Below are 26,065 nucleotides of genomic sequence, written 5' to 3'. Positions count from 1 at the left end.
AGTGTTAAGCTAAAGTTGGAAAAAAATAAAAATAAATTTATAAATACAGTTGCAAGAAAAATACTTTGCATTCTTATCTTGGAATATTTGATTTGAAAGAAAACTTATTTTAATTATTACTACTGTGGCTAAACCTTAGTTTCTATACAGACAATGGGCTACACGCAGTGCGGCAAAGCTATGCTAACGATAACTGCTAGCAACCAGTCGGTATAGGTGTGTTTTTAAAGCACTGCGCTCAGGGCTCCACTGTAAATGCCCCTCAAGTACGTAACTGAAACTGTTTGCAACGCCAACGGGGAAACTCCAACACTTGGCTGGCTTACCAATGGTGTAACTTCATCACACTGTGAGTGAGCCAGTCAGTCATTCAGTTATGGACATTTAGGGTTATAGGACTGGTCCGTGGCCAGTCCAGCCAAAAACAGCTCTGTACTCACGCAGTTGCCTTGTGTATGAAGTTGTGACACCAAGATTTATTTACTTTTTACACCTGCGTATTAAACTTTTTGTAGCTTAGATCATTATAGTTAAAAAAAATCTTTAAACACCTCCAAAACATTTTTATTTACTCATTGTATCTTGTTAGCTAGGTACCAGTAGATGAAAGACCCAGCTAGGTTTTTCTCAGAATCAGGAAACCAAAGTTGCATAAACGGGCCAGCTTCACTTCAGGATGTATCATGCATTGACTGGTCGCAGGTGCCTTAGGTCAGTGGGTGATGCCAAAGGGTGTCTGAGACTGATAAACAAAACATTGCCTTAAAGGCAAGAAGGCCGGTAGCTTTAATGCAAATATCATAATGGTGTGTCTTTAATTTGATGTACTTCTGGTTACACATTCTGGATTATAAAATGTTTGTTACCAAAATATCCAAGACATTTGTTTCTTCTTTGTGGTTAAACAGGTGTGGATTAAGTTATACTGCATACAACTGGCCAACAAAGTCAGTTTTTCCACATTTTGACTCCATTGTGGTTGTCTCTTTAAATGCTATCCACATTTTCAACAAGTTTGGTAGAGCACTTAGCAAGCACACCTACACATGACCAGATGAGATGGACCGGACTGATTTAAAGTGGACATTTTCTTTACAACATACAGGAAACTGCTTATATTAAAGCATTTGGTTCTACATGATAAAACAGCAGGCAGGAGAAATGGGTTTTATTACTATTCATCCTGAAATGATATATTAAGAACAAATTACAGTGGTGAACATAAAAGAAGCAGTTCACACACTATATAACATCTCAATTTTCATCATTTCCCAGAAGTTATTACCAATACTGAAAGGCATAATACATCAAAATCAAGCATATCAATGTGTATTAAGCTATTAGGTAATAAATGTCCAATTGTTTTTGCAATAAATTAGCCTCATCATTGAAGTGAAGTGCTCCTCTAAAAGCAGGTTCACCCAGGAATCGAACTTTGAAGAGAATCAGGGATATGATTTCACTGATGTGGGGACTGTCACTGCTGCTATACATCTATCTGAATGCCTGTCACTGTCCACAGTGTTAATTCCAGACACGGAAACACAATCACAGTGGCGGCAGAAATAAAACTTAACTAGAAAGAGATTGAAATGACAGCACATTCTGTCTGATCCCTGGCTAAATAGAGGTCAGCAATAAATCAAGGCCGGCTGGGAAGAACCACTGTTAATGAGGACAGAGAGAGACAAAGAGGACTAGGATGAAGATGGCGGAAAAGTTTTCAAAACTAGAAAAGTGTGTGTTATGCGCGCATGCATTACTCTCCCATCTATATCCATATATTTGTGTGTGTGGGTGTTTGTGCATGTGTTACGTCCTGGGACTTGGAGATTACAGAGCAATCTGCTTTGCTTTAATTAATCTGGTCTGCTTTGAGAATAACATGTTCAAATCTGTATGTGCTTTATTTGTGTGTTTGTGCCCTGTTACAGCTGTTAGTAGGACTAACTGCTACTTATATTACTTGTCTCTATCATCTTTCTTCTAGTTCTCAGTACTTCACAGTCTTTGTCACTGCATGTCGGTGTGTCGCTCTGCCAGAAGTTACAGGCAGCCAACAGTGGCTTCCTTTGTTGCAGTCACATTTTTAATACCCATTTCTTCACTCCCACACAAGTTAATTCAATTGTCCCCGAGCCACATACTTTTTTTCCCACAGCTCTGCAGACTGCACTGTGGGCTGTGTGCTGCGAAATGTGGTCGCTCATTCGCTCATAGATACCAGGTGGACGGTCTGTCTAATCACGTGCTTGCATGCCAATTATAGCTGGTGCTCATCCAATTATGTACTCGTATGTAAATAGGTTCAGTGATGGCAGCCCCTTTTCTAATCATGTGCTTCTATGCAAATAAAGTTCAAATGTGGTTCAGCCAACCTCATGGTGCAGGAGCAATGTTCTGCTATAACACATGGACACAAATCTGTAAATTCAGCTCGATGTCATGAAATTCTCAAATCTGTACCTTGAGGACTTGAAGGCTGCTGTATTTGCGTGTGTAGGGACTTCAGTATAACCCACTAAAATAAAAATCTGCATCGTTAATAAATATATATATTAAAGATTTACTTTGGGCTTTTTTGCCTTTATTTTATATAGTAACTGACAGAGAGGCCGACAGGAAACAGGGAGTTAGAGGGGAATGATCTGCAGCATAGGTCCCCAGCCGGATTCACACCAGGGACACTGCAATTACGTGGCATGCGCTCTAACCACTCGACCACCAGGGAGCTCCTGCATCATTAATATTGACAGTGACATTGACATATTTTTGCTTGGAGTCTGTCCCACAGTTTCTACATTTATTATAGTTAATTAAATAAAAGGTTCTCATTGTACCTTTTTCACAGGAGACATTTTTACATGTTACAGTCGAGAAAACACAAGTTTAGATAATAAAAATGAATGATGGCTGAATTCCATTAAGCTTCCTCAGTTTCTGGTATTGTGCATTTGGGCCCTGTCACACTGTCATGGTTTACTGGGACCCTTGAATAGAAACAAGCCATCTTTAACGTTATTAGTAACACCTGTGCTTTTCTATTATGACAACTATAATATGTTTAACCTCTAATGTCAGCTGAGTATGAGGATAGGTGTGTTTACCTGCTTGTAAATGTAAATTTCCTGCAACTGAAACCAAATATGTCTGCTTATATTTGGCAGCTTTTTTGCAGTTGTGAAATCACTTCGCATGATCGCAGAGTACTGTCACTAGTTACTGTATGTAGCTATGCTAGCCATGTTTAGCTATCATAACCTCATTAAATCACTCATCATTATATCATATGAACGCAGCCTTTGGACACAGAAACCCATGCCCAGTCATCAGCTGCTCGCTTGTTCATGTTGGCACTGGTGTTCTTGTTTCTTACTTGATTTTTGAAGAACCTTTCAGGCAAGCCAAACAGATTTCCAACAACTTTAGAACAAAAACTTTAGTTTCCATGGTGAAGTTTTCTCCAACGGATCCAATTATATGTATATTCTGAGGACATTTTGGCCACCCTGAATGCAGTTGTCAACTCCAATAGCTGGGTGAGGTGTAATACGCTCTCCAGCAGAGAGAAAAAACTAGCCAAGCTCTACTCGTCATCCATGATGACTAGTAGTGAGTCATCAACCCTGATTGATATGTAAAAATGTGTTTAAATTTTGGCAAAATGTTTCTTTAACTTTTACCTCGTACATTTATACAATTAAGTACCTGTTAAGGTACTGAATATTATTTTCTTTTTTCTATCCTCATATTAAGATTTGGCACCATATTTATACAAATACTAGGACACACACATTATTATAGAGACTTACATGTTTGGTCTTCCATGGCAGTTTTTCGGTTAGTGAAGTATACGATAAAGATTGAAGGTGCCAAACAAAGGCTATCTCTCATTAGTGAACTGCAGAAATGGACAGAGTGAGTTGAAGAAATGTAGAGAAACATAAGAGAACAGGAGAAACTGGACAAGCTTGGACAAAAGAAAGACTTGGCACCACACAGTCTGTGTGAATATATCCACGGTATTTCATCAAATATGACAACGTTTTGCCTTCTCTGGCTCCTTCTTTTCTTTGTTCGCTTTTTTCCTCTTTTTCACACTTTTTTTCTTTCTCATGAGCACTCAGACACCGTTCCCCACTGTTCCTCAGTAACTGCACTTTGACCAGCAGTGAGGGCGTTAGATGGGAAGAGAAAAGGGGGAAAGAGGTGGAAAAGGATGAGGAGAAGAAAGGCAGATGGGACTTAGAAGGAGCAGAGGGACCTTTGACCAGCATGCTGTTGTCTGGCAGGCACGCAGGCGGAGAGTAGAAACGAGGGATTTCAATAACGACTACATTAGATACTAGAAGCATTCTCAGTGACGTGCGTTGTTGGGAGGGAATCAGGGTGGTGCATGTTTATGTGTAAGGCTGTGTATGCATGGCTTTGATTTCTTATTCCTCTGTCTCCCCTCTCTTTTCTCTGTGTGTATGTGTCTGTTTTACACACATCTGCGATATGATTGCAGAAGTCTTTCTGATTTGATTGCAGATTATTTGATAAAATATTGATGAAATTTAATTGTAAAAATTGTCAGTTGATTATAAAATTCAATTCAGTTAGAATATACAGATGAAGGCAGTTAGGTCAGCTAGGCTGACACAGCTGCTGCTACCAGATCCAGATCAACATACATTTCTGCCAAAGCTGCTAAAGTTGGTAACATAGTTTTCATAGTTTAGAAAAACTGTTGAAATCACAGGAATTTCTGAAAAGTACTGAACTGCTTTGACAGCAGTCTTTCTTTTGGCAAGTGATTTAGATTTTGTCTTAATCTTTAGCTAGAAATGTTTATTAGCTTCAGTAAAATTTTAGTAATAAGATTTTTTTTAGTTTTAGCCTATATTTATTCAACAAAAACTTGAGATAATTTAGTCTACTTTTGGTCTGCAACATTTTAGTCTAGTTTTGGTCTTAAATTTTAATTTGTTTCTCTTGACAGCATTTTGAGTCTACGTCTGTCGCTATATTTGTTTTGTAGAGTTACCATGGATACAGGTGTTGTTCTCATCTATTGTGAGGTTAGTGGGAAAACTACTGTTTACTTGTCCACACACACACACACACACACACAGTGTCTGTGTCACTCTGCTATGCAGTAATAAAACAGATTGACTCTCCTCAGTAAATCCAGTTATCATTTACAAACTCTGGCTGTTTTTAACAGCTCTGTCCTCTCCCAGCATCACCACAGATACCTATGCAGGCCGGCTGATCATTCAGAAGCTGTTCATTATAGTACTGTTCGTTGTTGGGCAGTAGCTTGAGAGGAAAAGGAACATTTGATAACAAGGCAATATTTCTTCTCTTCATGTAGAGAAAGATTTCAACTTAAATAGGAAGCATGTTTACTAATCAAGATCTGCAGTGTTTGATACTGCAAATTCATGCAGATTGTTAAATAAGAGGTTACAGTAAAAAAGGAATTAGTTAATTTGTCCATATGTCTGACATTCATCTTATTGTTTAGTTTTTATTAGTTCTCCTTGTAAAATTTTACTTGTACAATTAACAATGTTGTAAAATTGTTTCCACTGAAAAAAGGCTTCTGTGGACACCTTTCAGTCAGTTTAACTTTAACTAAATCACTAACCGAACACACATTCGGTATACATTACATGACTGTGCAGCATGTAAAATTTCAAATGAACCTTTATAGTCTGGAGTGGGAATTGCTATTTTACTGTTGTGATTGATATCAGTGTTAGTAACCTAAATAAAAAAGAGAAATATATTCAAATAAAAACATACTGTCAGCCCATGATTTGTTGCTGCTGTACAAGTTTGTTTACTTTGTCTTGTTTACCTAGAACATCAGCGGCCTGCCAGCTGCTGTCAATCATACACAGACACTGACTGGACTTGAAGTACTTGGACTTAAATGATAACTCATGTCAGTGGAACAGATGTTTTATGATGTTGGAGCTGAATACCAGAATAGGTCAGAGTCACATCCCCTTAACAACTAGTTATCATCACTTAATAAAATTTACAACTCAAATGCAGTTAACACCATCCTGCGAAAAGACACGGATGTTCCATTAATGTTAATAATTAAGACCATCAATTATCTGTCCTGTGCGGCATCAGACAGAATAATAAAACGTTATTTTCTCATTGTTTCACCGGTTGCGTTGCACAAATAAACACACCCACTCTCTGCATGTATGTGTGATGTGTGTCGGTCAAACAGACACACTGACATCAGAGGAGCAGCACACAGCAGCACTGGGAACACGGCTATGTAACCAGGTCGCAATTCTACGAGCCCCGACCTTACAACCTGCGCATTGTTACTGACTAACCCACTGCCCAAAGGTTGATGCTCATAAACGCCCCGAACACAGCAAAGTAATACAAAAATAATAAATAACAGGCACACTTGTACACTATACACTTGTAGTGGGTCATTAGTGATGATTATTTTTGTATGAGTCTAAACATCATTTTCTTGTATTCTGCAATATACCTTAAGTTCCTCGATCCTTTATTTACCCATTGTGTCAACAGCAGTTGCTATAGATACTAATACCCTCTGAATGTCTCTAACTTTCTGTCATAGAATAGCTCTTCTGTTGATCTCTGTGGTTCTGTGTGTCGTCTATCACTTGGCACCTTTCAGTGCATAGTTATGGTCTTTTCTTCCTATTCTTTAACCTTAGAGTTCCTTTAAAGGCCACACTTGTTTATTTTGTAAGAAAGGGGGACTCTACAAAGGATTGTCTTTTCACTCGTTGGCCTCTCAGCCTTTTGACATTCTGATGAAAACTCTTAACTAAGCTTTTCTCTTCTCTTATTTTCTCTTTTGATGATTTATCTACTTTTCAATAAACAAGTAAGAGCCTATGTCCTTTTCAAAACATTACCAATGTTTGGATGGATGTAGGGATGAAATATTTTATGCTAGCTAACAATTGCGTCGTGCATTTGCAGACTATGACATTGTCGTCAGCTATTCTGTTGACCTTGTTGTCTTCTCTTCTCTCCTTCATCTGTCGTCTGTAGCAGATGGATGGTTCAAACAGTCAGACAGACACAGACAGCAGACAGAAGGCTCTGTCTGGAAAATCACGTCTTGAAAAGAATACCTGAGTTACTTATCATTAGATGATGTGTCATTCATGTATTTCAAGCTTTTGGCTGTGTTGGTCTGAGATAATACCGCAAATAGTATAAGTGTTACAGTAAATGTGACATCTATTTTTCACATGATGTTGTCTGCCTGTTTATTGTGCTATTCTGTCTGTCTACACATACATTTGTCAGAGCAATAAATTGCATAAATACTGCATTTTCTGTGTTCATTTCTGAGAAATATTCATAAGTTTGGAAAGATGATTTTCTGTCTTTTGGCCATTATTGTGGACTTTGCTCATTTTACATGTGTGTGAAGAAATTTCGCTTTCTTGGACAATTCAGAGTGTACAGCAAGAGGTCCTGGGACTACAGCATTATGATTAACTAGTACACACCTGAGCCACTAAAGTAATATCTGTTGTGAGAGCACAGTGAGAGAGCAAACTTTCCACTCTACTGTCCACATGGAGATGCATAAAAAAACTGGTGCTCCTATCATGTTTAGTTTGGACAAATTTTCGTGTAGATGATAACCAACAGCCGCTAAATTATCTTCATTGACTCATGGTATCACTCCACCAAGTAATCCTTTTTTTCTTTTTTTTTTAACCATGAACACAAATTGTTGCAAAGTAATGATTTGTATTTCCTGTAGTCAGCATTTTCCTTTATCACTTTTTAGACACAAATGTCCAACCTTGGACATTTGTGTCTAAAAAGTGTACTAAAAAGTGTACTGGATTATTCACCATTATTTTTGTAGACAGATAAGGGATTTATGGTGGAACTTAAGTGGATGTTTTCATTTTTAGGATATCATACTTGGCAGGACGTCAAGATAAGCAATTATTACATTATGATAACTGAGTGTGTGTGTGTGTGTGTGTGTGTGTGTGAGAGAGAGAGAGAGAGAGAGAGAGAGAGAGAGACAGAGAGACAGAGAGACAGAGAGACAGAGAGACAGAGAGAGAAAGAATTACATCAATGATGTAATTGTAGGTGTTGTGTGTGAGTGTACAGGCCTGGTATTTGAACTTGGTTTTATGCAAATCCGTGTGTGTGTGTGTGTTTGTATGTGTGTGTGTGTGTGTGTGTTCCCAATATTGACTCATATCTGTCCTCATGTTTCAATTTCCCTTTAAAACTATCTTGAGTTTTTCAATTGAAAAGGGAGTCAGTTCACAACAGCTTGTGGGGAGATTTATTTGAAGAAGTGAGGCTGCACTGAAAGAAATATGACAGAGTTGAAAAGAGGCTGTCAAGATTATTTTAGTTCAAGATGCTGTCATTAACTATCAGTATCGCACATGTTTTTAGAGCAAAATAAGAAGAGGACATGCCTGATAAACCTGAGTCTTTAACTAAAGTTAGGATTGTGTGTTTGCTTTAGAGAAAGAAACATAGATTAAGAAACATTTTCTTAATGTCTTATTCATTTTCCAATTATTCTCTGGCTGTGCTGTTTATAATATGTTGTGTTTAATAAAGACATCCTAAAACCTGCAGACTTGAAGTGTTGTTTTTTTTGTATTTTGGCTGAGAAACCTGCACATCAAAAGTGAGAGCATTACGTTTTTAATAGTAGTTTTTAATCTTTTCAATGACCTGTAATTCATGTCAGTTACAATGGATATCTCTCCTCTCCTCTCCTCTCCTCTCCTCTCCTCTCCTCTCCTCTCCTCTCCTCTCCTCTCCTCTCCTCTCCTCTCCTCTCCTCTCCTCTCCTCTCCTCTCCTCTCCAGTTGATCAGTTTGTTTGCCACACTGAGGCTATAGCAGACATCGTGATCCTGGTGGACGGCTCCTGGAGTATCGGCCGGCTCAACTTTCGGCTGGTTCGCATGTTCCTGGAAAACCTGGTTAATGCCTTTGATGTTGGTTTTGATAAGACAAGGATAGGTGGGTCCCTGCTTCTTTCCTTCTTGAACAAATGGATGCACCATGGGACTTGTATGGTCTTCTGATGTTCGTGTAAATGTTTTTATTGCTTTAATACAAACATCAAATAATTGTGTGATTTTCGTATTAGTCAGCTGGTTTATGAGTCTTCAATTATAACAAATAATGCAAGCAAATGGTATGTTGTAATTTAAGGCTTAAATTTAATGTGTGTGATTTTAGGTCTGGCTCAGTACAGTGGTGATCCCCGGATAGAGTGGCATCTAAATGCTTTTACTACGAAAGATGCTGTCATTGATGCTGTCAAGAACCTTCCTTACAAAGGAGGAAACACCCTCACAGGTGCTGGATTTCATACACCACAAAACTTTTATTATTAACCAAATAATTTAGGTTGTGAGGAAAATTAAAACCTTTTTTTGTTTTTGTTTTTCTGTTTTTCCCTCTGTCTTTGCTCAATAAAATTCTCAACCTATACTACTATTTCATTCTCATCCTACATCCCCCTTACATTGATTTCTTTACCTTAAATCACACTTTCATTGTCACTGTCTTTTTACCCTGACCCCTGTCTCTCCTTTTCCTTGTCTTTCTGTCTGGTCTCTCTCCAGGCCTCGCATTGACCTATATCTCTGAGAACTGTTTCAAGCCTGAGTCTGGCTCACGGGTTGGTGTACCAAAGATTGGGATCCTCATTACGGATGGCAAGTCTCAGGATGATGTTATACCCCCTGCAGAGAGCCTGCGAAATGCCGGCATCGAGCTGTTTGCCATCGGTGAGGATGGACAAACACAGTGTAGAAGAACATGACAAGTCTCAAGAAGGAGACTAGTTATTTAAAAATCACTTCTTGTCTTTCGTTAATGTTTATTTGAGGTGAACTCAAAGTCTTGCTGTGCTAGAGAGCATATGTAGAATGGTGGTTAAGGCTGATAGTCATGCTTATAATTATAATTCGGATATGTTTCCCCTCCTTTCCCAGGTGTAAAGAATGCTGATGAGAATGAGCTGCGCTCCATCGCCTCCGAACCACAAAACACTCATGTCTATAATGTGGCCGACTTCAACATCATGAGCTCCATCGTCGAGGGACTGACCAAAACAGTGTGTGAACAAGTGGAGCAGCAAAATAAGGACATGAAGCAGAGTAAGAAGACAATGAGACACATAATGAGATAGGGACTGGGAGAAAGAGAGACTGCTTAAACTGTGCAGGAGTCATGCATATATAATCATGCTGTGGTGCATTTTGTGCACCAACAGTTTTCTAGTAAAGGTCAAAGTAGGATAACACCTACACTCTATAGCATCAACTCTTTTCACTTATTTGAAGCAAATTAAAGTGTTTTTTTGTATTGTGATCTCTTCTGTACAGTCTTAAATGACTGCATGATAAAAGCAGCTATAACTTAGACAGTAGCAGGTTTTATTTGAGTCTGAATGCAGCGCTATATTTAGATAGAGCTTGGTGAACTGTGGTGTCATGTAACTTATGAGCTTATGATTTCACAGCCAAATAGAAATTATATCCTGTTACAAAATGCAGATTTAGACATATCTTCTTCTTTCTTCATCCTTCTCCTCCTTTTCACTCTTTCCAACAATAAATCTCTATTCCTGTGGATATTAAGAGGCAGGCTATAAAAAAGAGAAGGAGGATTGTCTTTAAAAGCACATCATAAATCCTGTTTGATGTGTTTTGATTGTATTTCAACACTATCTCTGTAACTCTGATCTTATGATCTTCAGAATGTGTGAGTTTTTCTACTTAAAAGTTCCTCCCTGGGACTAATTTTATGCAATCTGATGCAATCTGTTTTCCCTTTCCCTCTCCTCTTTTTTCAGAGCAGACACCAGAGATGATAGGGGCGCCTGGTGATCTGCTGACATCAGAGGTTGCGGCCCGAAGCTTTCGAGTTACATGGAGCCACGCCCCAGGAAACGTAGAGAAATACAGAGTGGTTTATTATCCTTCGCAGGGAGGAGAACCACAGGAGGTAAATTCTGTGTTTTCACCAAGTTTAGTTATAAAAACAAGAGGCATTAAACAACAACGGCAAAGTATCCATTTATAGGGTTAAAAAATATAAATGTATCAGAAAGCTATACATGCATATGCTAACAAGCACAAGCAGGAGCTACAAAATCTGAAGTCAGGACACTAAAGGGGAGCAGAGAGAGGTGCATTTCTAGTATATTTACTGCACCAGTGGGAGTTGTCTGGGGTCTTTGGGCAGGTGTATGGGTCAAGCTCAGTTTTTTTCTTTGAGACTGGTGGTATCATTCATCGTTACCATCGCACTCATCCCTTCATTCATGACTTCCCAGAACATCCATACAGGTACTGGAGGCTCACTAGAAGTGATACTCAGACTGATCCAAGCACCTGTTTGAATTTCCAGAACATTTGACCACAGAAGCCATTAAATCTTTCGCTTAGCTGGGTTTACAGGGACCAGATGTTTTGGAACCACATTTGAAAAGACCTTTCCAGCTGGCTGAGGCTGGACCTAATCTGTATCGCAACTGTCATCCATTCAATTCAGAATGAAAAAATATTTTTTTAGCATTAGACGACTGTGCTTTCTCCCATTCAATAAATCGACTGCTTTTCCCCACCACTCCCTGCTCTTTCCATCTCTCTTCCCTGCCATGCTTTCTTTTCTCTTTCCTCTCTTGCATTTATCATTTTCATTTTCCCCCATTTATTGCCCCACTTTTCCTTTTCCCTGGCTTTCTCTACACTTCCATCACTCTTCTCCCATTCATTTCTGCCCCTCATCTCTCTTACTGTCCCCACCATGCATCTTTCACACTGTCCCCCTCCCCCTTCTTACCCCCACTCACACTCCCCCACCCTAGGCTGTCGTAGACGGGAGTGAGACTTCAGTGGTGCTGCAGCATCTCAGCTCTCTCACTGAATACCAGCTGGCTGTGTTTGCTGTGTATGCAAACGAGGCAAGTGAAGCTCTGAGAGGATCAGAAACAACCCGTAAGTTTATTCTCACATACATGCACTCACGCAGAAATGTACTAACAAAGCCTCACGTCAATGCTTCGGTCAACATCTGTGATCACAAGTTAATAACAATGACTAACAGGCATTGACATGCATGGTTGCCAGACATATTGAAAATTATCTACTCATAATACAAGAGGATGAAAACATCTAAGAAGATAATTCAGCATTTTTCACACTTTCTCACAAGTTCAAATTTATAAAACTCAAACTGCTGTTAAGTTCAAACTTAGCACATCTAACATGGTAGTGTTAGGTGGAGATTAATGCTTCACTAAATTCATACCTGTTACACCACACAAACTAGTTCAGCTACTATGTAGAGATTAGTTGTTACTAAAGATTTATATCCAGTAAAAGCCAGGTCTCACTATTGCTTACTGTTAGTTGATTGAAATACATAACAGATAGAACTAACATAAGCTTGAGTTTTAATATTGCAGAGGAAGGATATACAGACACATTTGGCCTGATACTATCACAATTGTTTATTAATCATGTAAAAGGGAAGACTTAAAATTACATTTCACAGAAAACACAATACTCAGATTACAATATTATGCTCGTGAAATTAGACCAAATGATCAAATAATGTTGCTTAGACTCACTTAATTAGATACCCCCCTCTTATTCTCAACTACATTAAAAACTAACTTCTAACTCTAAAACACACATTTCTCCATTGATTCATATAATAAAGCAAAGTGTTACCCACAGTACAATAAACAAGTATCGTCAGTTATGGACCCAAAAAATGCTTTTGGAAGTTAGGGTAACACCTTGTAAAGCTACAGTAAATTAGTAAGTTAGTAAATCACTGGTTTAAAACTTTCCAGCAGTAGCTAAAAATTTAGGACAGATGTTACATACAAACTTAGTGAAGGATTTACAAGTATCTGTTGCAACCTAATCCAGTTAATCAACACCAATTCATTCATTAGTACACTTGTTCCTTCGTTGAACTGTGCTGCGTGTTTGTCTGTGTGTGGTCGTGCATGTGTGTGTGTATGTGTGTAGTGGTTCTTCCTACAGTGACGGGCCTCAAGCTGTTGGATGTGACTCACAGCACCATAAAAGCAAGATGGGACAGTGTGAAAGGAGTATCTGGCTACATGTTGCTGTATGCACCTCTAATAGATGATGGAGACTTGGATGAGAAAGAGGTGACGAAAAAAATGAGACAAAAAAAATTTAAAAAGCGATAAAACAACTAGATACATGCTCATTGAATTCATAGTTTTAAAAAGCAAGTTGGCAACAAAGAGTTCTTGATAATTTGTGTGTTTGTGTGTCTTTGCTTGTAGGTGAAGGTATCAGATGCTGTGATAGAGCTGGAGCTGGATGGGCTGACCCCTAACACTGACTACACTGTTACTGTTTATGCAATGTATGGAGATGAGGCCAGTGACCCCATTACAAGCCAGGAAACTACATGTGAGTAATATGCACACACACACACACACACACACACACACACACACACACACACACACACACACACACACACACACACACACACACACACACACACACACACACACACACACACACACACACACACATTTATCTAACACTAGCTTTCTCTTTCTTCTCAGTACCACTAAGCCCTCCCAGCAACCTTCAGTTCTCCGACATCACACACAACTCCGCCCACATCAGATGGGACCCCGTGCCCAGAGGAGTTAAAGGTTATCGCATCATGTGGATCAAGACAGATGAACTACTCACAGAGGAGGTGTGTGTATGTGTGTTAAGTATTTAATGTTTTTAGGTGCTTAAAATGTAATTTTAAAGAATGCTGTATGGCAGCATTTGTGACCGAGAGCATCTGGACGAGAACGGATGAGAAAGTGAAAAAAAGATAGAGTAGATTAATCGTAGGGACTATTCTTCTAATTATGAAAAGATCAGACTGAAAGTAGTGTAGAGTACTCGTATAAATCATCTTGGAAAACATACAGATATTAAAATTACACACAATTGTATGTGTGTGAGCATGCAGAAGCGCAAGTTGGAAGAACTTGTGTGGTCACCAGGATTTAGCAGCACAACATGTTACTCCTAAAATGTATTCTTAAATTTGGCAATTTTAAAAACTTATTTTATAAATTTTAAATAAATATAATTTTTTTTTATTGCTCATGCACCCAGGGCCAAGGATTCACTCAATTACAGTATGTCTTGTCTTCTTGACAAAGACCAGAAGAATGACATACCTCTCAGCTGATTGTGATTTTGTGTGGATATGATGTGTCTTTTTCATCGTGCAGGTGGAGGTGGGTCCAGTGAACTCTTATGATCTCAGTGAGCTGACATCGCTGATGGAGTACTCAGTGGCCATCTCTGCTGTGTACGACAATGGCCAATCGGAGCCGCTCACTGATGGATTCACTACCAGTAAGAGTCATTGTTTAAGTCTAAGAATGAATGAGAAGATACAATAGCTAGATTAATAGCTAGTTAGTTAAGAAGTTACTAAATTATCTACATAGTTAGTTGAGTATTGGTACTCAGCATGATCCTTGAATTCAAATGCAGACCTTGTAGATGACAAATGTTGCCAGTGTTGTTAATTAGGTTTTTTTATAGCCCACTTTGTTCGGCAGCGCTGTTATTTCATTTTCCAATCTTCATCTCTGCTGAGGATGATTTTGTCTCAATTTCCTGAAAATAGTTGTATCAGTACCATTAGAAGGCGAGCCATTTCTCTCTTAGTGCCAAATAGTGTTGAATTTTATTACCCCTACTGGTCCTTCTGCTGTTTTGGCAGTCTGCCCATCTCATTTACACCTCAGCATAACAGCCCATTCACATTAAAAGGTCATTTCACTGTCCCTGACTATTCCGTCACGCTAACGGTTATTGATTTGGTGGAATATCCCTTTAAGCAACAAGAAGTACTGAGTCAGCTGAAAGAAATGTATTTCTGGCAAGCAACTATTAAAGTACTCACTCTAAAATGCTATGTTGGTTTTTATTTATCTCCTGGCATACTTTGTTCAGTGGATCAGGTGTAAGAAAAGTAGATTCATAAACAAACACAAGTGTGTGATGACTTTCAAGTTTTTTGATTGAAGTGATGGGAGGTGAGGAAAAGCTGCATGATGGAGGTCACACCAAAATGCTGCAACAGAGTTGTATGTTGTTTGCTGAATAAACAACTTAACCTTGTGCAACTTAAAAGTACTGCAGTCATAAAAACAGAAGTGTAATTCCTGCTAACAAAAATCAAACTTATGTATGTGTTAGCATTAGCAAAAAAAGTGGTTGTACTGCAATCGTTATGGTTTCCCACAATGCAGTGCCAGCCAAAATCGTTTTGGTATTTTCTCTATTGCCCAGTCATGCAGCATGTGTGCTGCACTGTGGGAGGCATGTAGTTACAAAAACAGTGCAGAACCACCTGTAAATATCTACACATTCTTTCAGCGTATTCAGAACAATGTTAAAAAAAACTCTACATAAAGTATTAAAATATTTAATAATGGAGGAATAAAAGAAAGTGTTATAAAGATAAGTTTCTGTCTGTTTCTCAGCTCCAGTCCCTGGTCCTCTGAATCTCCGCTCCAGTGATGTCAGTACGGACAGCTTCCAGGTCAGCTGGGATCACTCAGCTAATGACATCATTCTCTATAAACTCTCCTGGGCACCGTTCACAGGCGGCGACACAAAGGAGGTCAGTCCCACTAGTATCCAGTGTTTGTTTTAGACACAGTTTTCTTTTAGACGTTTTTTCAGCAGTAAGAAGTAAAGCACGTGACACTATAGAAGATGGTGCACTATAGGAATGAGACATTAAAGCTGAGTCCTTGGCACAGCTGCTGTGTGAGCAAGCCACAAGTCTTCTCCAATCGGACAAATATTATACCAGTAAAATTTGTAATTTAGCACCAAAAGATAAATAACCATTATGGATTCTGAATTTTTCAATTAGGCAGCTGCACTCTTATTATCTCTATTTCCAGAGGAAGAAGTGGCTGCACTCCATGTGCCCAGATAAAGAGAAAGCCTGTGCTCTATAGACTTACATATAAGCTTATATTCTACTGGTAGCTGGTAAAAACTCTGGCATGGCTGAGTATAAATAAAGTCTGAATAAATCTAGAAATTTAATGGCTTGGGTGTTTTATTACCATGATCTGGGGTTTAGAGACAGCTGGGAGGCAGCGATAGAGAGAGTGTGCATGTCTGCATGTTGTGTGAGCGTATATGTGTGTGTTGGTGTGTTTTACTGAGAGTCATCAGAGCTGAAAATAACACTCTAGGGAGTTGGAGAGGTGGGCTGATAATACAGCCAGCACAGAGGAGGGATAGACGCATGCTTCTCTCTGTCTCTCTCACCCACATACTGTAAACTTGTGCATGCACACACACACATTCACATCCTCCACTGACTGCCTTGTATTGTTACATCTGAGAGGAGATTAAACAATACAATCACACAGCCACACAGATGCACAGAAACACAGTGAGAGAGTGAAAGATTACTAATATTACGATTTTATGATAATCCAGAGATGCATGAAAAGAGTAAATGATATAATTGTTGATGTTTTTTGTGCGTCATGCTGTTTTGTTTGGATTCATTTGCTTTTCTGGTGTCCTGATACCTCTTTTGAAAGCAGTTTTGGTTTTGTTCTCTTGGTTTATCAGTGAAATGACAGACTGGCTCCTCTCTTTTATCAGTGAAATACCATTGAGGGCAATGGTGTCTGCATAAAAGAAACAATACAATAAAATACGGAAACACATCTCAATAAATGCAAGTGAATGCAGAAAGAAAAGGGAGAGAATGAATCACTAAATATGCACTTGCGCCAGGGAAAACACAAATGACAGTTCCCACAGGGGAAATTTGCATGTTACGGAGTCTCAAAAGGCTCGGTAAAGAAACAGATTCCTGCCCATAATCTGGTTATTGAGTCATCTGCAGTAAATTCCAATTTCAGAGTTGCTCTCCATGGAAGCAAGCTGTACTTTTGGTGACCTCATCATATTTACTTTGGGGTCTGATTCAATTATGTGTCGTACAAATTATAGATATCATTTGGACTTCTGTAGTAGCAGCTGGCTATCCTCTTGTGTTCTGTATTACTTGAATTGTAATGATCATCTTTGAAAGTGTTACAATGGCCTTTAAATCATACTTTTGTTTAACATGAAGAATATCGTAAGTATTTTTGAATGCTGTGTGCTCGATGTTTAAACTAATTTGTACAATTTATTTAAAACGGTGTTGTAAGAGAATCTATGTGCAAAGTAAAACTGTTTTCATAGACACCAGTTTAAAATATGCACCACTATTTCCTGCGGTTTTCTTGACTGAAATTACGAGCACTGAGGCAATTTGGTTAATTTATGTTTTCAGCAGGTTTCTCTAAAACTCTGTGATGAGTTTGCTTTTGAAGGTCTGGTGTTAGAGAATAAATAATCTTGTCAGGCGGTTGGTTAATGCTCAAAACTTAATCACATCGTGTGAAGGAAATTCTTTCTTTATCTCTATCTAGCACCTGTAGTAACAACAAGTAAAAGTGCAAAATAATATTAACAATAATTATAGAGGATCTCCAAAAACATCAGAAGCTCTTTGTGACATAACAATATGACAAAAATTTGAATATTTTTACGCTTTTTCAAAAATATCCCGGCATGTTCAGCCAGAAGTACAGTGGCCTTAAGTTACAATATCTTCATTGTTTAAAATAACAATTACAGTAAGACATAGATGAACTGACAGCAGGTAAAATCCTGAATGTTTATGTAACGTTGTGTTCAATCAAGATGAATTGGTGAAAATATAAAAATGCAGAAATATCAGCCAACACTATTCTGAAGTAGAGTTTTTGGAGGGAATATACTGTATTGTTGGAAGTCTAATACTGTAATATGAGACAAAGCTTGTGTGTGTTTCTCTTCTATAGGTGGTCTTGAGTGGAAGTGATAATAGATACATCCTGAGTGCACTGAGTCCCTCTACTGAGTATGAAGTTATGTTGACAGCCGTATTCAAAGACGAATCAGAGAGTGACACCGTCTCTGTCATCGATACCACATGTAAGAAGCATCAGACTGTTATAGACTGCATGTATTGTTCTTCCTAACTCAGGCAGTCTTGTATTTGCATTATCTAATAAATACATAACTTGACTTGAGTCAGAGTCAAGGGATACTTTTCAAGAGATGAGAGGAGACAAGTGTAATTTCATGAAATAAGATCTCCACTGATATGAAATTAGCCTGTGAACTAAGTAACCCTCTTCAGCAACCCTTTTTGCTTGAAGTACACCAGCAAAGTACCACTGTCTGCTGAGGAAAACAGACCAGTCCACTCACATAATTCCTTTTAGGATCATAAGATTTGCATTTCAGAGTCCGAAGCGTAGCTTTGCATGAGGCCAATTGCGTTGTTTTGTTTGTCCTAGCTCATCTCAGAAGAGGGAAATCTATTTTTCCATCAATACTTTGTTATGTATTTCTTTCTAATTACCTTAGGTATTGATATAGAGAGGTGTTGAGGAGCATTTCAGTCTAATTATCTGATTTATGCTCTCTGTGTTTCCCCAGTGGCTGAGATGACAACGATTGCTACCACAACCACAGGTGAGCAGTGTCCAAATTAATGTAAAAATCCTGAGTCCAAAATGTCAGTGGTGAAAGTGCCAAAAATATGAATCATACTCTCAATATTGTACGGGTCAACAGTTTTGTAGCTGTAGTTTTTGGCTGAATGGCAAATGAAGTGGAAACAGCTTTCACCTGCCTTGACCTTGCCATGGTGCAGTGTGACGAACAGTAAACTGAAATGACATGACACATGACTTAGACATCATGGTGTATTTAAATTGGGCCATGAAATTTATTTTTTAGTAATATTAGTAATGTTAAAACCTTAAGAGTGTGTCTTAAATGAACTTTGCTGGCATGTGGCCTTTTAATTCAGAGGGCAGCAGGCTAAGATCAAATGGTTTTTGCTCTAAAGAGACTGTCCAAGTGTTAATCGTGGTTCAAGCCAAAGCATCTGTCTAGAAAGTCGTCTGCCACTGAATTGCGAAAGGCTCCACCAGTTAGTTGTCAGTGCTGCTGATGTAGCCAAAGTGCAACATCAGCAACACTTCAGTAAGTTCAAGTTCAGTTTTAGGAAGTAAAAGCTGAATCACGGAGAGTTTAGAAAAGCTCTAAACTGTTTGTTCTAACTAAGGTTGAGGAATGCAAAACTGAAACACTGATAACATTTCAGGATGCACCTTATGAAAAAGTCTTAAAAGATCTTTTTTTGTTTTTATAAGTTTCTTTACCAAGCTGGCTTCACCCAGAGACTGTAGCTCAGACTTCATTATCTCAGAGGCGACCCGGACGCCATCTGGATTGTGTTTTATGTGAGGAGCAGACCACAGCTAATCGAGTCTGAGCAGTTTCTCTACTCATGCTTCTAAAAACTTAAAAAGCAACTTGTCTCCTTTACTTAAGTCTCTGCTCACAATCCTAAAAACTTAAACCTAAAACAATCCATCTGCTTTGTTTAAAACTCCAAGTGCTCCTGTGAAAGTCACAAGACAGCATGTCGCCTCTGTTTTTTGTTTTTTCTATGCATTTAGTATGGAGCCCTCACAGTGGTTTTCATCCATTAAGGACTGCATCGATTTTAAAAACATGTCTACTTGATTTAAACACGTTATCAAGAAATGAAACAAAACACACTTTTCGTGGGATAGTGAGGATTTACCCCTTGGTCTATATATCCCTGCTTCTGCTTTTGTTTTTGTTTTTTTATCTCCGGTGGGGGCAAACATGTATCCCCCTCATAGTGATTTACAGTATGCTGCTTCACCCATAAACCATTTAAATTGGGCTATTTTTAAAACATATTTGCAGAGATGTAGGTAAAAGAAGGGCGACATGCTGCAGATGACCCTACAAAGGAAAGCATGAGAAGAACACAGAAATCTGTCATCAAAGCAGACTGGGGATATACTGTAGCTTATTCATTTTATGATGAGAGCACATTGTGCTTTTGCATGTTGTATTTTCTATTCAGTATTGAAGTTTGCTGCACACTGCACATAGTGACTTACAAGAATGATATTAAGTGTATTGTCACATCAGATTGAGTGGCACTGTCCACGTTACTGAAAGGAGTGTTGGCATGTTCAATTAGTAATTAACCTTTTTTTTGTTAAGGATTTTTCTCATCCATAGTTTACAGAATCACACTAAGAGTGTTAGGAAAACAAGATTTTCTATGAACTTTGTATATATACAGTAAATCCTACAGTACAGTAACTGATGTATGTGATGTGGTTGCACAGTGGCACGCCAGGCAGTGAGAAACCTTCAGCTGAGTGATGAGACCACCCAGAGTTTAGAGGCATCATGGGAGCTGGAAGACCCTAACGTGGAGCTGTACAGGGTGTCCTATGCCGGCCTCAGGGGCGATCACAAAGAGGAGTCTGTGAGTTGATCAAATTGTGAGCTGTTTCTGTCAAAGAACAATCATTTATAGATTACACATAATTAAGTACAGATTTAAAGGTTTACAGGACATCTGCTGCAGTGGAAGTAAGTGTTCTCTGTTTTCAATTATCTCTCTTGGAAGCTATTTTTAGACTGCATTGCTTCTACGTGCCTGCAGTTTCTAAAATCTCCCTGCTTATTGTCCACAGTCACTTAAGTCAGAGGGTGTAGTATTCTAAAATACATACATGCACATTAACGCATGCAAACGTCTCACTGATTATGCAGAGCAGACAACACTAGGGTTGTTTGGAGGTTGCGTTGTTTTATTTCACATCACCAGCAGACTGGATGGCACTGCAGTGGTCAGTGTTGGGTCATCTGCTCCAATCAGAAAACTGATTACACTTTTTGTCCCGGTCCACTCTGCTTCTCCTTGTTGATCCCTCTATCTGTGCTAAGAGCCCTTGAGCTCAGTGCCATGTACTGACCCTGACTGCTGATGCACACACACGCACATACAGTACACACATACATACTTGCTGTGCCTGTCCCTTCCTCCCCATCTGTCCTTCGATCTCTTTGTTTTTCCTTTGCTTCTCCTCGCTCTTGTCTTCTCCCTTGCCTCCCCTTCTTACTCTCCTCCCTCTCCCTCTCTTTCCCCCCCCCCCCCTGTTTTAATTTCCCAATGTGGTGTCAGAGCCGTAGAAGATGGAGAGGCCAGGCCAAGCCAGAAGACATTCCATTATCTTTTCAGCAGCCATTTACCTCACTGGGAGCAGAGATGGAGGGCAGCAGAGAAAAGAGCAAACGAAACAAAGGGGGGTGGAAAAAGAAACAATTGCTAAACAAAATGGGAGAAAGGCTTAAACCTGTCCGCTGGCGGATAGATAAGGGTTATTTCAGGTCGCGCTTCTTTCTGAAAATTTGGGTGTGTTTTGATGTGGATGTTTGTTTGAGACAGATAGAGGGCAAGAGTGACAGTGCAGGTTATTCTTTGTGTTTCATAAGGTGTAGTTGTGTGTGTGTGTGTTTATGTGCTTGCTTTTTTACTTAAATGAATTTGAGCATGTGTGTGTGTGGACATGCCTGATCTGTCTCTAACAGGTGTTTCAGCACCTTAGTCAGAGAGGGGACAGCTCCTCCCACCTCATAGGTTCAACTAGCTGTAACTCTTCTTACCTTTACACTTTTCTCTCTCTCACACACACGCACGCACACAGGCCAACATTTGGCTGGGTATGAGAGCTGTTAGCACAATAAAGGAAAGTTAATCTCTTTGCTGCTGTTTATGTTTTAGTCTTGTTTTGGAGCGAAGACACTTTGTTGAGAACAGACAGATGAATGTTTGAAGGTGTTCTGATGTGGATATCAAATAATGTTTTGCTTCACAAATGAAAAAGTTTATTAAGAATCGTGCAGGAGAAAGTTGACTGTTATCTTGTGCCGCAGTTATGGAGCTGAAGAAGTTGAAACTTTTCATTATTCTGAGCACTTTTAGAAGAATAAACCGTACAGATCGACTTTTCACAAAAGCGCTCAGAATAATGGGAACCTAGACCTCTGCATGACAGCCGAGCTAATACAGATTTTGAATTGATTGAACGCTCCAGAACAAGTGACTAAGTGGTCAAGAGTATCATCTTTAATTAGTATCTGGACATAATTACAATATAAAATGGCAACGTCAGAGTTATTTGATTTCCTTTTCTTGAAATTATACATACAGCCATTATTTTTGTTTGGCAGTGTACTTTTGAAAAGGTTAATAATGAAGTACTTTATCTCCATGAAGGAATAGTTTAAGAACTTAAACAAAGATGCAGAGAAAGAACAAACTTCAACACTTATAAATGAAAACCCAGCAGTAATGGGTTTTTTTCAGCTCTTTTCTGCCTCACCGTTGGCCTCAACTGACTTTATTGACTGAACTGAAGTGAGCAGAATTCTTGAACAGTTCAAATCCCTTAAGGTATGCGAAGCATTTTGCAGGATTTTTCTGTTTCACCAAATTAAGCCTGGCTTTCATCTTTTTTTCCAAATGTCTCTATAAGCCAGTAGAGAAGAGAACAGACTCTGTATGTTGTCTGCTATTTGATGCGGGTATGTGTGTGTGTGTGTGTGTGTGTGTGTGTGTGTGTGTGTGTGTGTGTGTGTGTGTGCCTACATGCATGTGTGTTTCTGATTGGTATGCCCCTTGTCTGCCTGTGTGCAGGATAGTCCCAAGTGAGCAGGACTCATTGCTTTAAAACTCCATGTACTCCTCAAATGTGCCCTGAATGTATACATTGTGTGTGTGTGTGTGTGTGTGTGTGTGTGTGTGTGTGTGTGTGTGTGTGTGTGTGTGTGTGTGTGTGTGTGTGTGTGTGTGTGTGTGTGTGTGTGTGTGTGTGGATCTAGGTGTTAGTTCCTGGCGGTCTGAGGAGAGCAGTGATCCAGCCTTTACTATCAGACACCCAGTACAAAGTGACAGTCACACCGGTTTACACTGACGGACAAGATGGCATCAGTGTTTCTGCCCTGGGCGCCACATGTAAGCCTTACAAACCCACAATACACACAAACCCTACACACACACAACACATAAATTATTTACCACCGGGGTCAACTCTCGGTTTCTCAATTTTCAATGTACAAAGATGTAGCTCCCAGTTTAGGAAAACACATCAAAACTGAAAGCTAATGAAAAATGAAATTTATTGCAGCGAGCAGAACATTAATTTGCATTGCAGTAATTTCATGTTCATTTATGTTCCTGAAGGAGAATGTAAATTAACGCACTGACAAATACCGACGCGTTCTTAATTGTCTTAATGAAGGGCGATCATAATTACAGCAGCTCCTTTCATTAATGAGATTATTAAATTATTTTCTCAGCTCTAATTGATTTTCTCCAAGATTCTCTTGATTACCTCTTATGAACAATGATTGACCCCTCTTTGTACTGAGAATTGAAATGTCAGATGAAATATGTCATCTTTTTAGATGAGGTCTCCATAGCTCGCCATATTGTGAAATAAAAACCTCATCTCATGAAAGCAACATAGTGATAAATTGGAGCCCAGACAGTCATGATGTACAATACGACATGATTGAGGGAGGAAAACTTTCTTCTCACCTAAATCAGTCCCTGGAGGAATATACAACCTTGACAAATTCAACCAACCCTGGCACTGTCTACAGAAAAACCTTAAATTTGTTACCATCATTTATATTCCACAAACCATATATGAAGAGTGCAATGCTTTGGTTTTTTTGTGTTGTCACCAGCAATGAAGAACAAAAGTCACTCATTATATTAGGCAATTATCAAAAGCTGGCCTCTACTGCCTGTACAGATTGGTACTCTTCTTTTTTAATTTGATTTAAATCCTAATTTCGAGACGTATACAATCGTAAGAAATCAACAAAGAATATTTGATTTATTTCCCAAACTTTAAAACATTTTAATATTTTGCTGTGCTTATTTATTGTATCGAAAGTTAAGTCAAGTACAGAGAAGCTCCTCTATGTTCTGATTTTTTCTATTTTTTGGCAGTGCCCCTCTTGTCTCCTGGAAACATACGTGTGTCAGAAGAGTGGTACAACCGCTTCAGGGTCACCTGGGATCCTCCTCAGTATCCTGTTTTGGGTTACAGGATCGTCTACCAGCCCATCTATGGTACATACACACAAAAACACACATACACACACAGAGGGAGGAAACAAATGCTAATCTCAGCATTGTTTGTATAATGAAGCAGTAATCCTAATATAATATAATTGTTGAGGTGTGATGATCTTTATAAGAGTAGAAACACACACAAGTACAACACAGGTACATTTGCTAAATTCTATATTTCTATCCCACACAAATTCATGCAGACACACACTGAAGGTTGTTGTCAAGAACAAGAATAACTTGTCCAAACATCCTAATCTGCTTGTTATGGGAGGGCCCACCAGCAACAAGCCTGTGACAGACATTTAGTAGCTGAAAAAACAAGATACTCTGAGCGTGTTGTGGTTATTGACTTCTTAGTTTTTTTCTTTTTAATACGAAGCTTAAGGCTTCACAGAAAACCTCCGCAATCCAGAAGTGAAATAAGACATTACCCTTGCTTATTTATTCATTGTCTTGAAGCATTTTCAAAAGCCAATTTTCACTGTTCTGCTACTTTTCTAGTGCTAATTGTTTTATCCTTTCAAGACGAGGCTCCAGTCTTTATAGTTTCCATGTCTGCTTTCTGTCATCTAAACACAATTAATATGTCTCTGGGGATCCAGCTTCAAACAGACAGGCTGCATTCATCTGATTTTAGGAATTAAGTTGAATTAACTCTCCTGTTTTCATAGTGAGAGTCTTAGACAGAAGAAAAGTCCCTGTTGGTGAGAATATCTTCACAAACACACGCACAGCTACAATATACTTATGTAAACATAAACCACTTAATGTAGCAAACACATAAAAACATGCACATACGCCTCTACAAACACACACTATTAAACAGTGTTCCAGTGGGTGGTGTATTGTTAAGATAATTGCTGCTCCTCCTTTACTTATCTGCCCTTTATTTTTCTTCTCAAATGACTTTTGTTGCTGTTTTAATTTGGTTCTTTGTTATATTCTTGTAGGATTGTTGTTATTTCCTATTTTGTAGCTGCTGTTTGAAAAGGCTGCATCAATAAAGTTTGTTATTATTATATCTCTGTTTTAATAGCATGTGTGTGTGTAACCCTAACCCTAACCCTAACCCACAGTGGGGAATAAAACATTGCTATAGTTCATTAAAAATGTGTACTAGTTGGTGGATGTGTGTGTATCTCTGCAGGTTAGTGTGTTTGTATAACACTATAATGCCTGTATATCTCAATATAGCACACCCACTACATCTTTATTTGTGTCAATCAGCTTTATTTACTTTTCTACTTGTAACCTAGCAACCTTTAAGCGGAGCAGCTAGGTTGAACAAAGTAATGGGCTTCAGTGGCCAAAAGGAATTGTAACCACTCTGTCGAATCTATTGTATTTTTGTCATAGTGGTCAGTGTCAAATAAGAATAAGAAGATTATTTCAACAATCTGTCTGGATTGATACCTAAATAAACTAAGTGGACCAAACCTCATTACTAATTTATCTTTCTTAGAAACTTCGTAACTGACTGATTTTACACAGTACTCTCAATGGGTGACAGTCAGCTTAGCCCTGTCCACCTTAGTTCCTGCTGTTATCCTCGTCAAACTTTCTTTTCCAGTGCAGCAGTTTTACCACTCAGGCCCTGGCTAAACAATGGGTCCTTGATTTCAGACAGAGCCAGACGAAAACAGACTTCTCATTTCTAGCTGACAACCATTTTGACGGGTGAAATGACATCTGTCTAGCCAATGTTTGCATTTGTTGAACACGCTGTCGCTGGCTGACTTTTAAATGTTTCCAAGTGACTCATATTAAAACAAGAACAATGCAGAATGATTCATGGCTAAAGACATGGTGATAAGAAAGAGGCCATGTCCCTGGCAAAAAGTGAAGATCCTCTCCTGTTATCGATCCATGTAGAAGACAATGAAATAGGGAATCAGCATTGTTTTTGTTTTGCA

General features: G+C 38.8%; 1 protein-coding gene across 1 annotated transcript in view; it reads left to right on the top strand.

The window, feature by feature from the left end:
• col14a1a (collagen, type XIV, alpha 1a) overlaps positions 1-26,065 on the top strand; it is a 142,279-nt gene that overhangs the window by 39,118 nt on the left and 77,096 nt on the right. Inside the window, exons 6-21 of the mRNA XM_062422444.1 lie at positions 8,862-9,017; positions 9,240-9,359; positions 9,629-9,793; positions 10,001-10,165; positions 10,864-11,015; positions 11,881-12,010; positions 13,055-13,200; positions 13,342-13,471; positions 13,633-13,772; positions 14,308-14,434; positions 15,574-15,713; positions 17,959-18,091; positions 18,602-18,637; positions 20,344-20,486; positions 22,889-23,021; positions 24,027-24,149. Coding sequence (XP_062278428.1) covers positions 8,862-9,017; positions 9,240-9,359; positions 9,629-9,793; positions 10,001-10,165; positions 10,864-11,015; positions 11,881-12,010; positions 13,055-13,200; positions 13,342-13,471; positions 13,633-13,772; positions 14,308-14,434; positions 15,574-15,713; positions 17,959-18,091; positions 18,602-18,637; positions 20,344-20,486; positions 22,889-23,021; positions 24,027-24,149 — 2,139 coding nt within the window. The remainder of the gene's footprint in view (positions 1-8,861; positions 9,018-9,239; positions 9,360-9,628; positions 9,794-10,000; positions 10,166-10,863; positions 11,016-11,880; positions 12,011-13,054; positions 13,201-13,341; positions 13,472-13,632; positions 13,773-14,307; positions 14,435-15,573; positions 15,714-17,958; positions 18,092-18,601; positions 18,638-20,343; positions 20,487-22,888; positions 23,022-24,026; positions 24,150-26,065) is intronic.

The sequence above is a fragment of the Scomber scombrus genome, chromosome 7, assembly GCF_963691925.1.
Source record: "Scomber scombrus chromosome 7, fScoSco1.1, whole genome shotgun sequence".
Lineage (NCBI taxonomy): Eukaryota > Metazoa > Chordata > Actinopteri > Scombriformes > Scombridae > Scomber > Scomber scombrus.
Note: the sequence above shows the minus strand (reverse complement) of the source record. Positions and strands in the feature narration are given on the sequence as shown.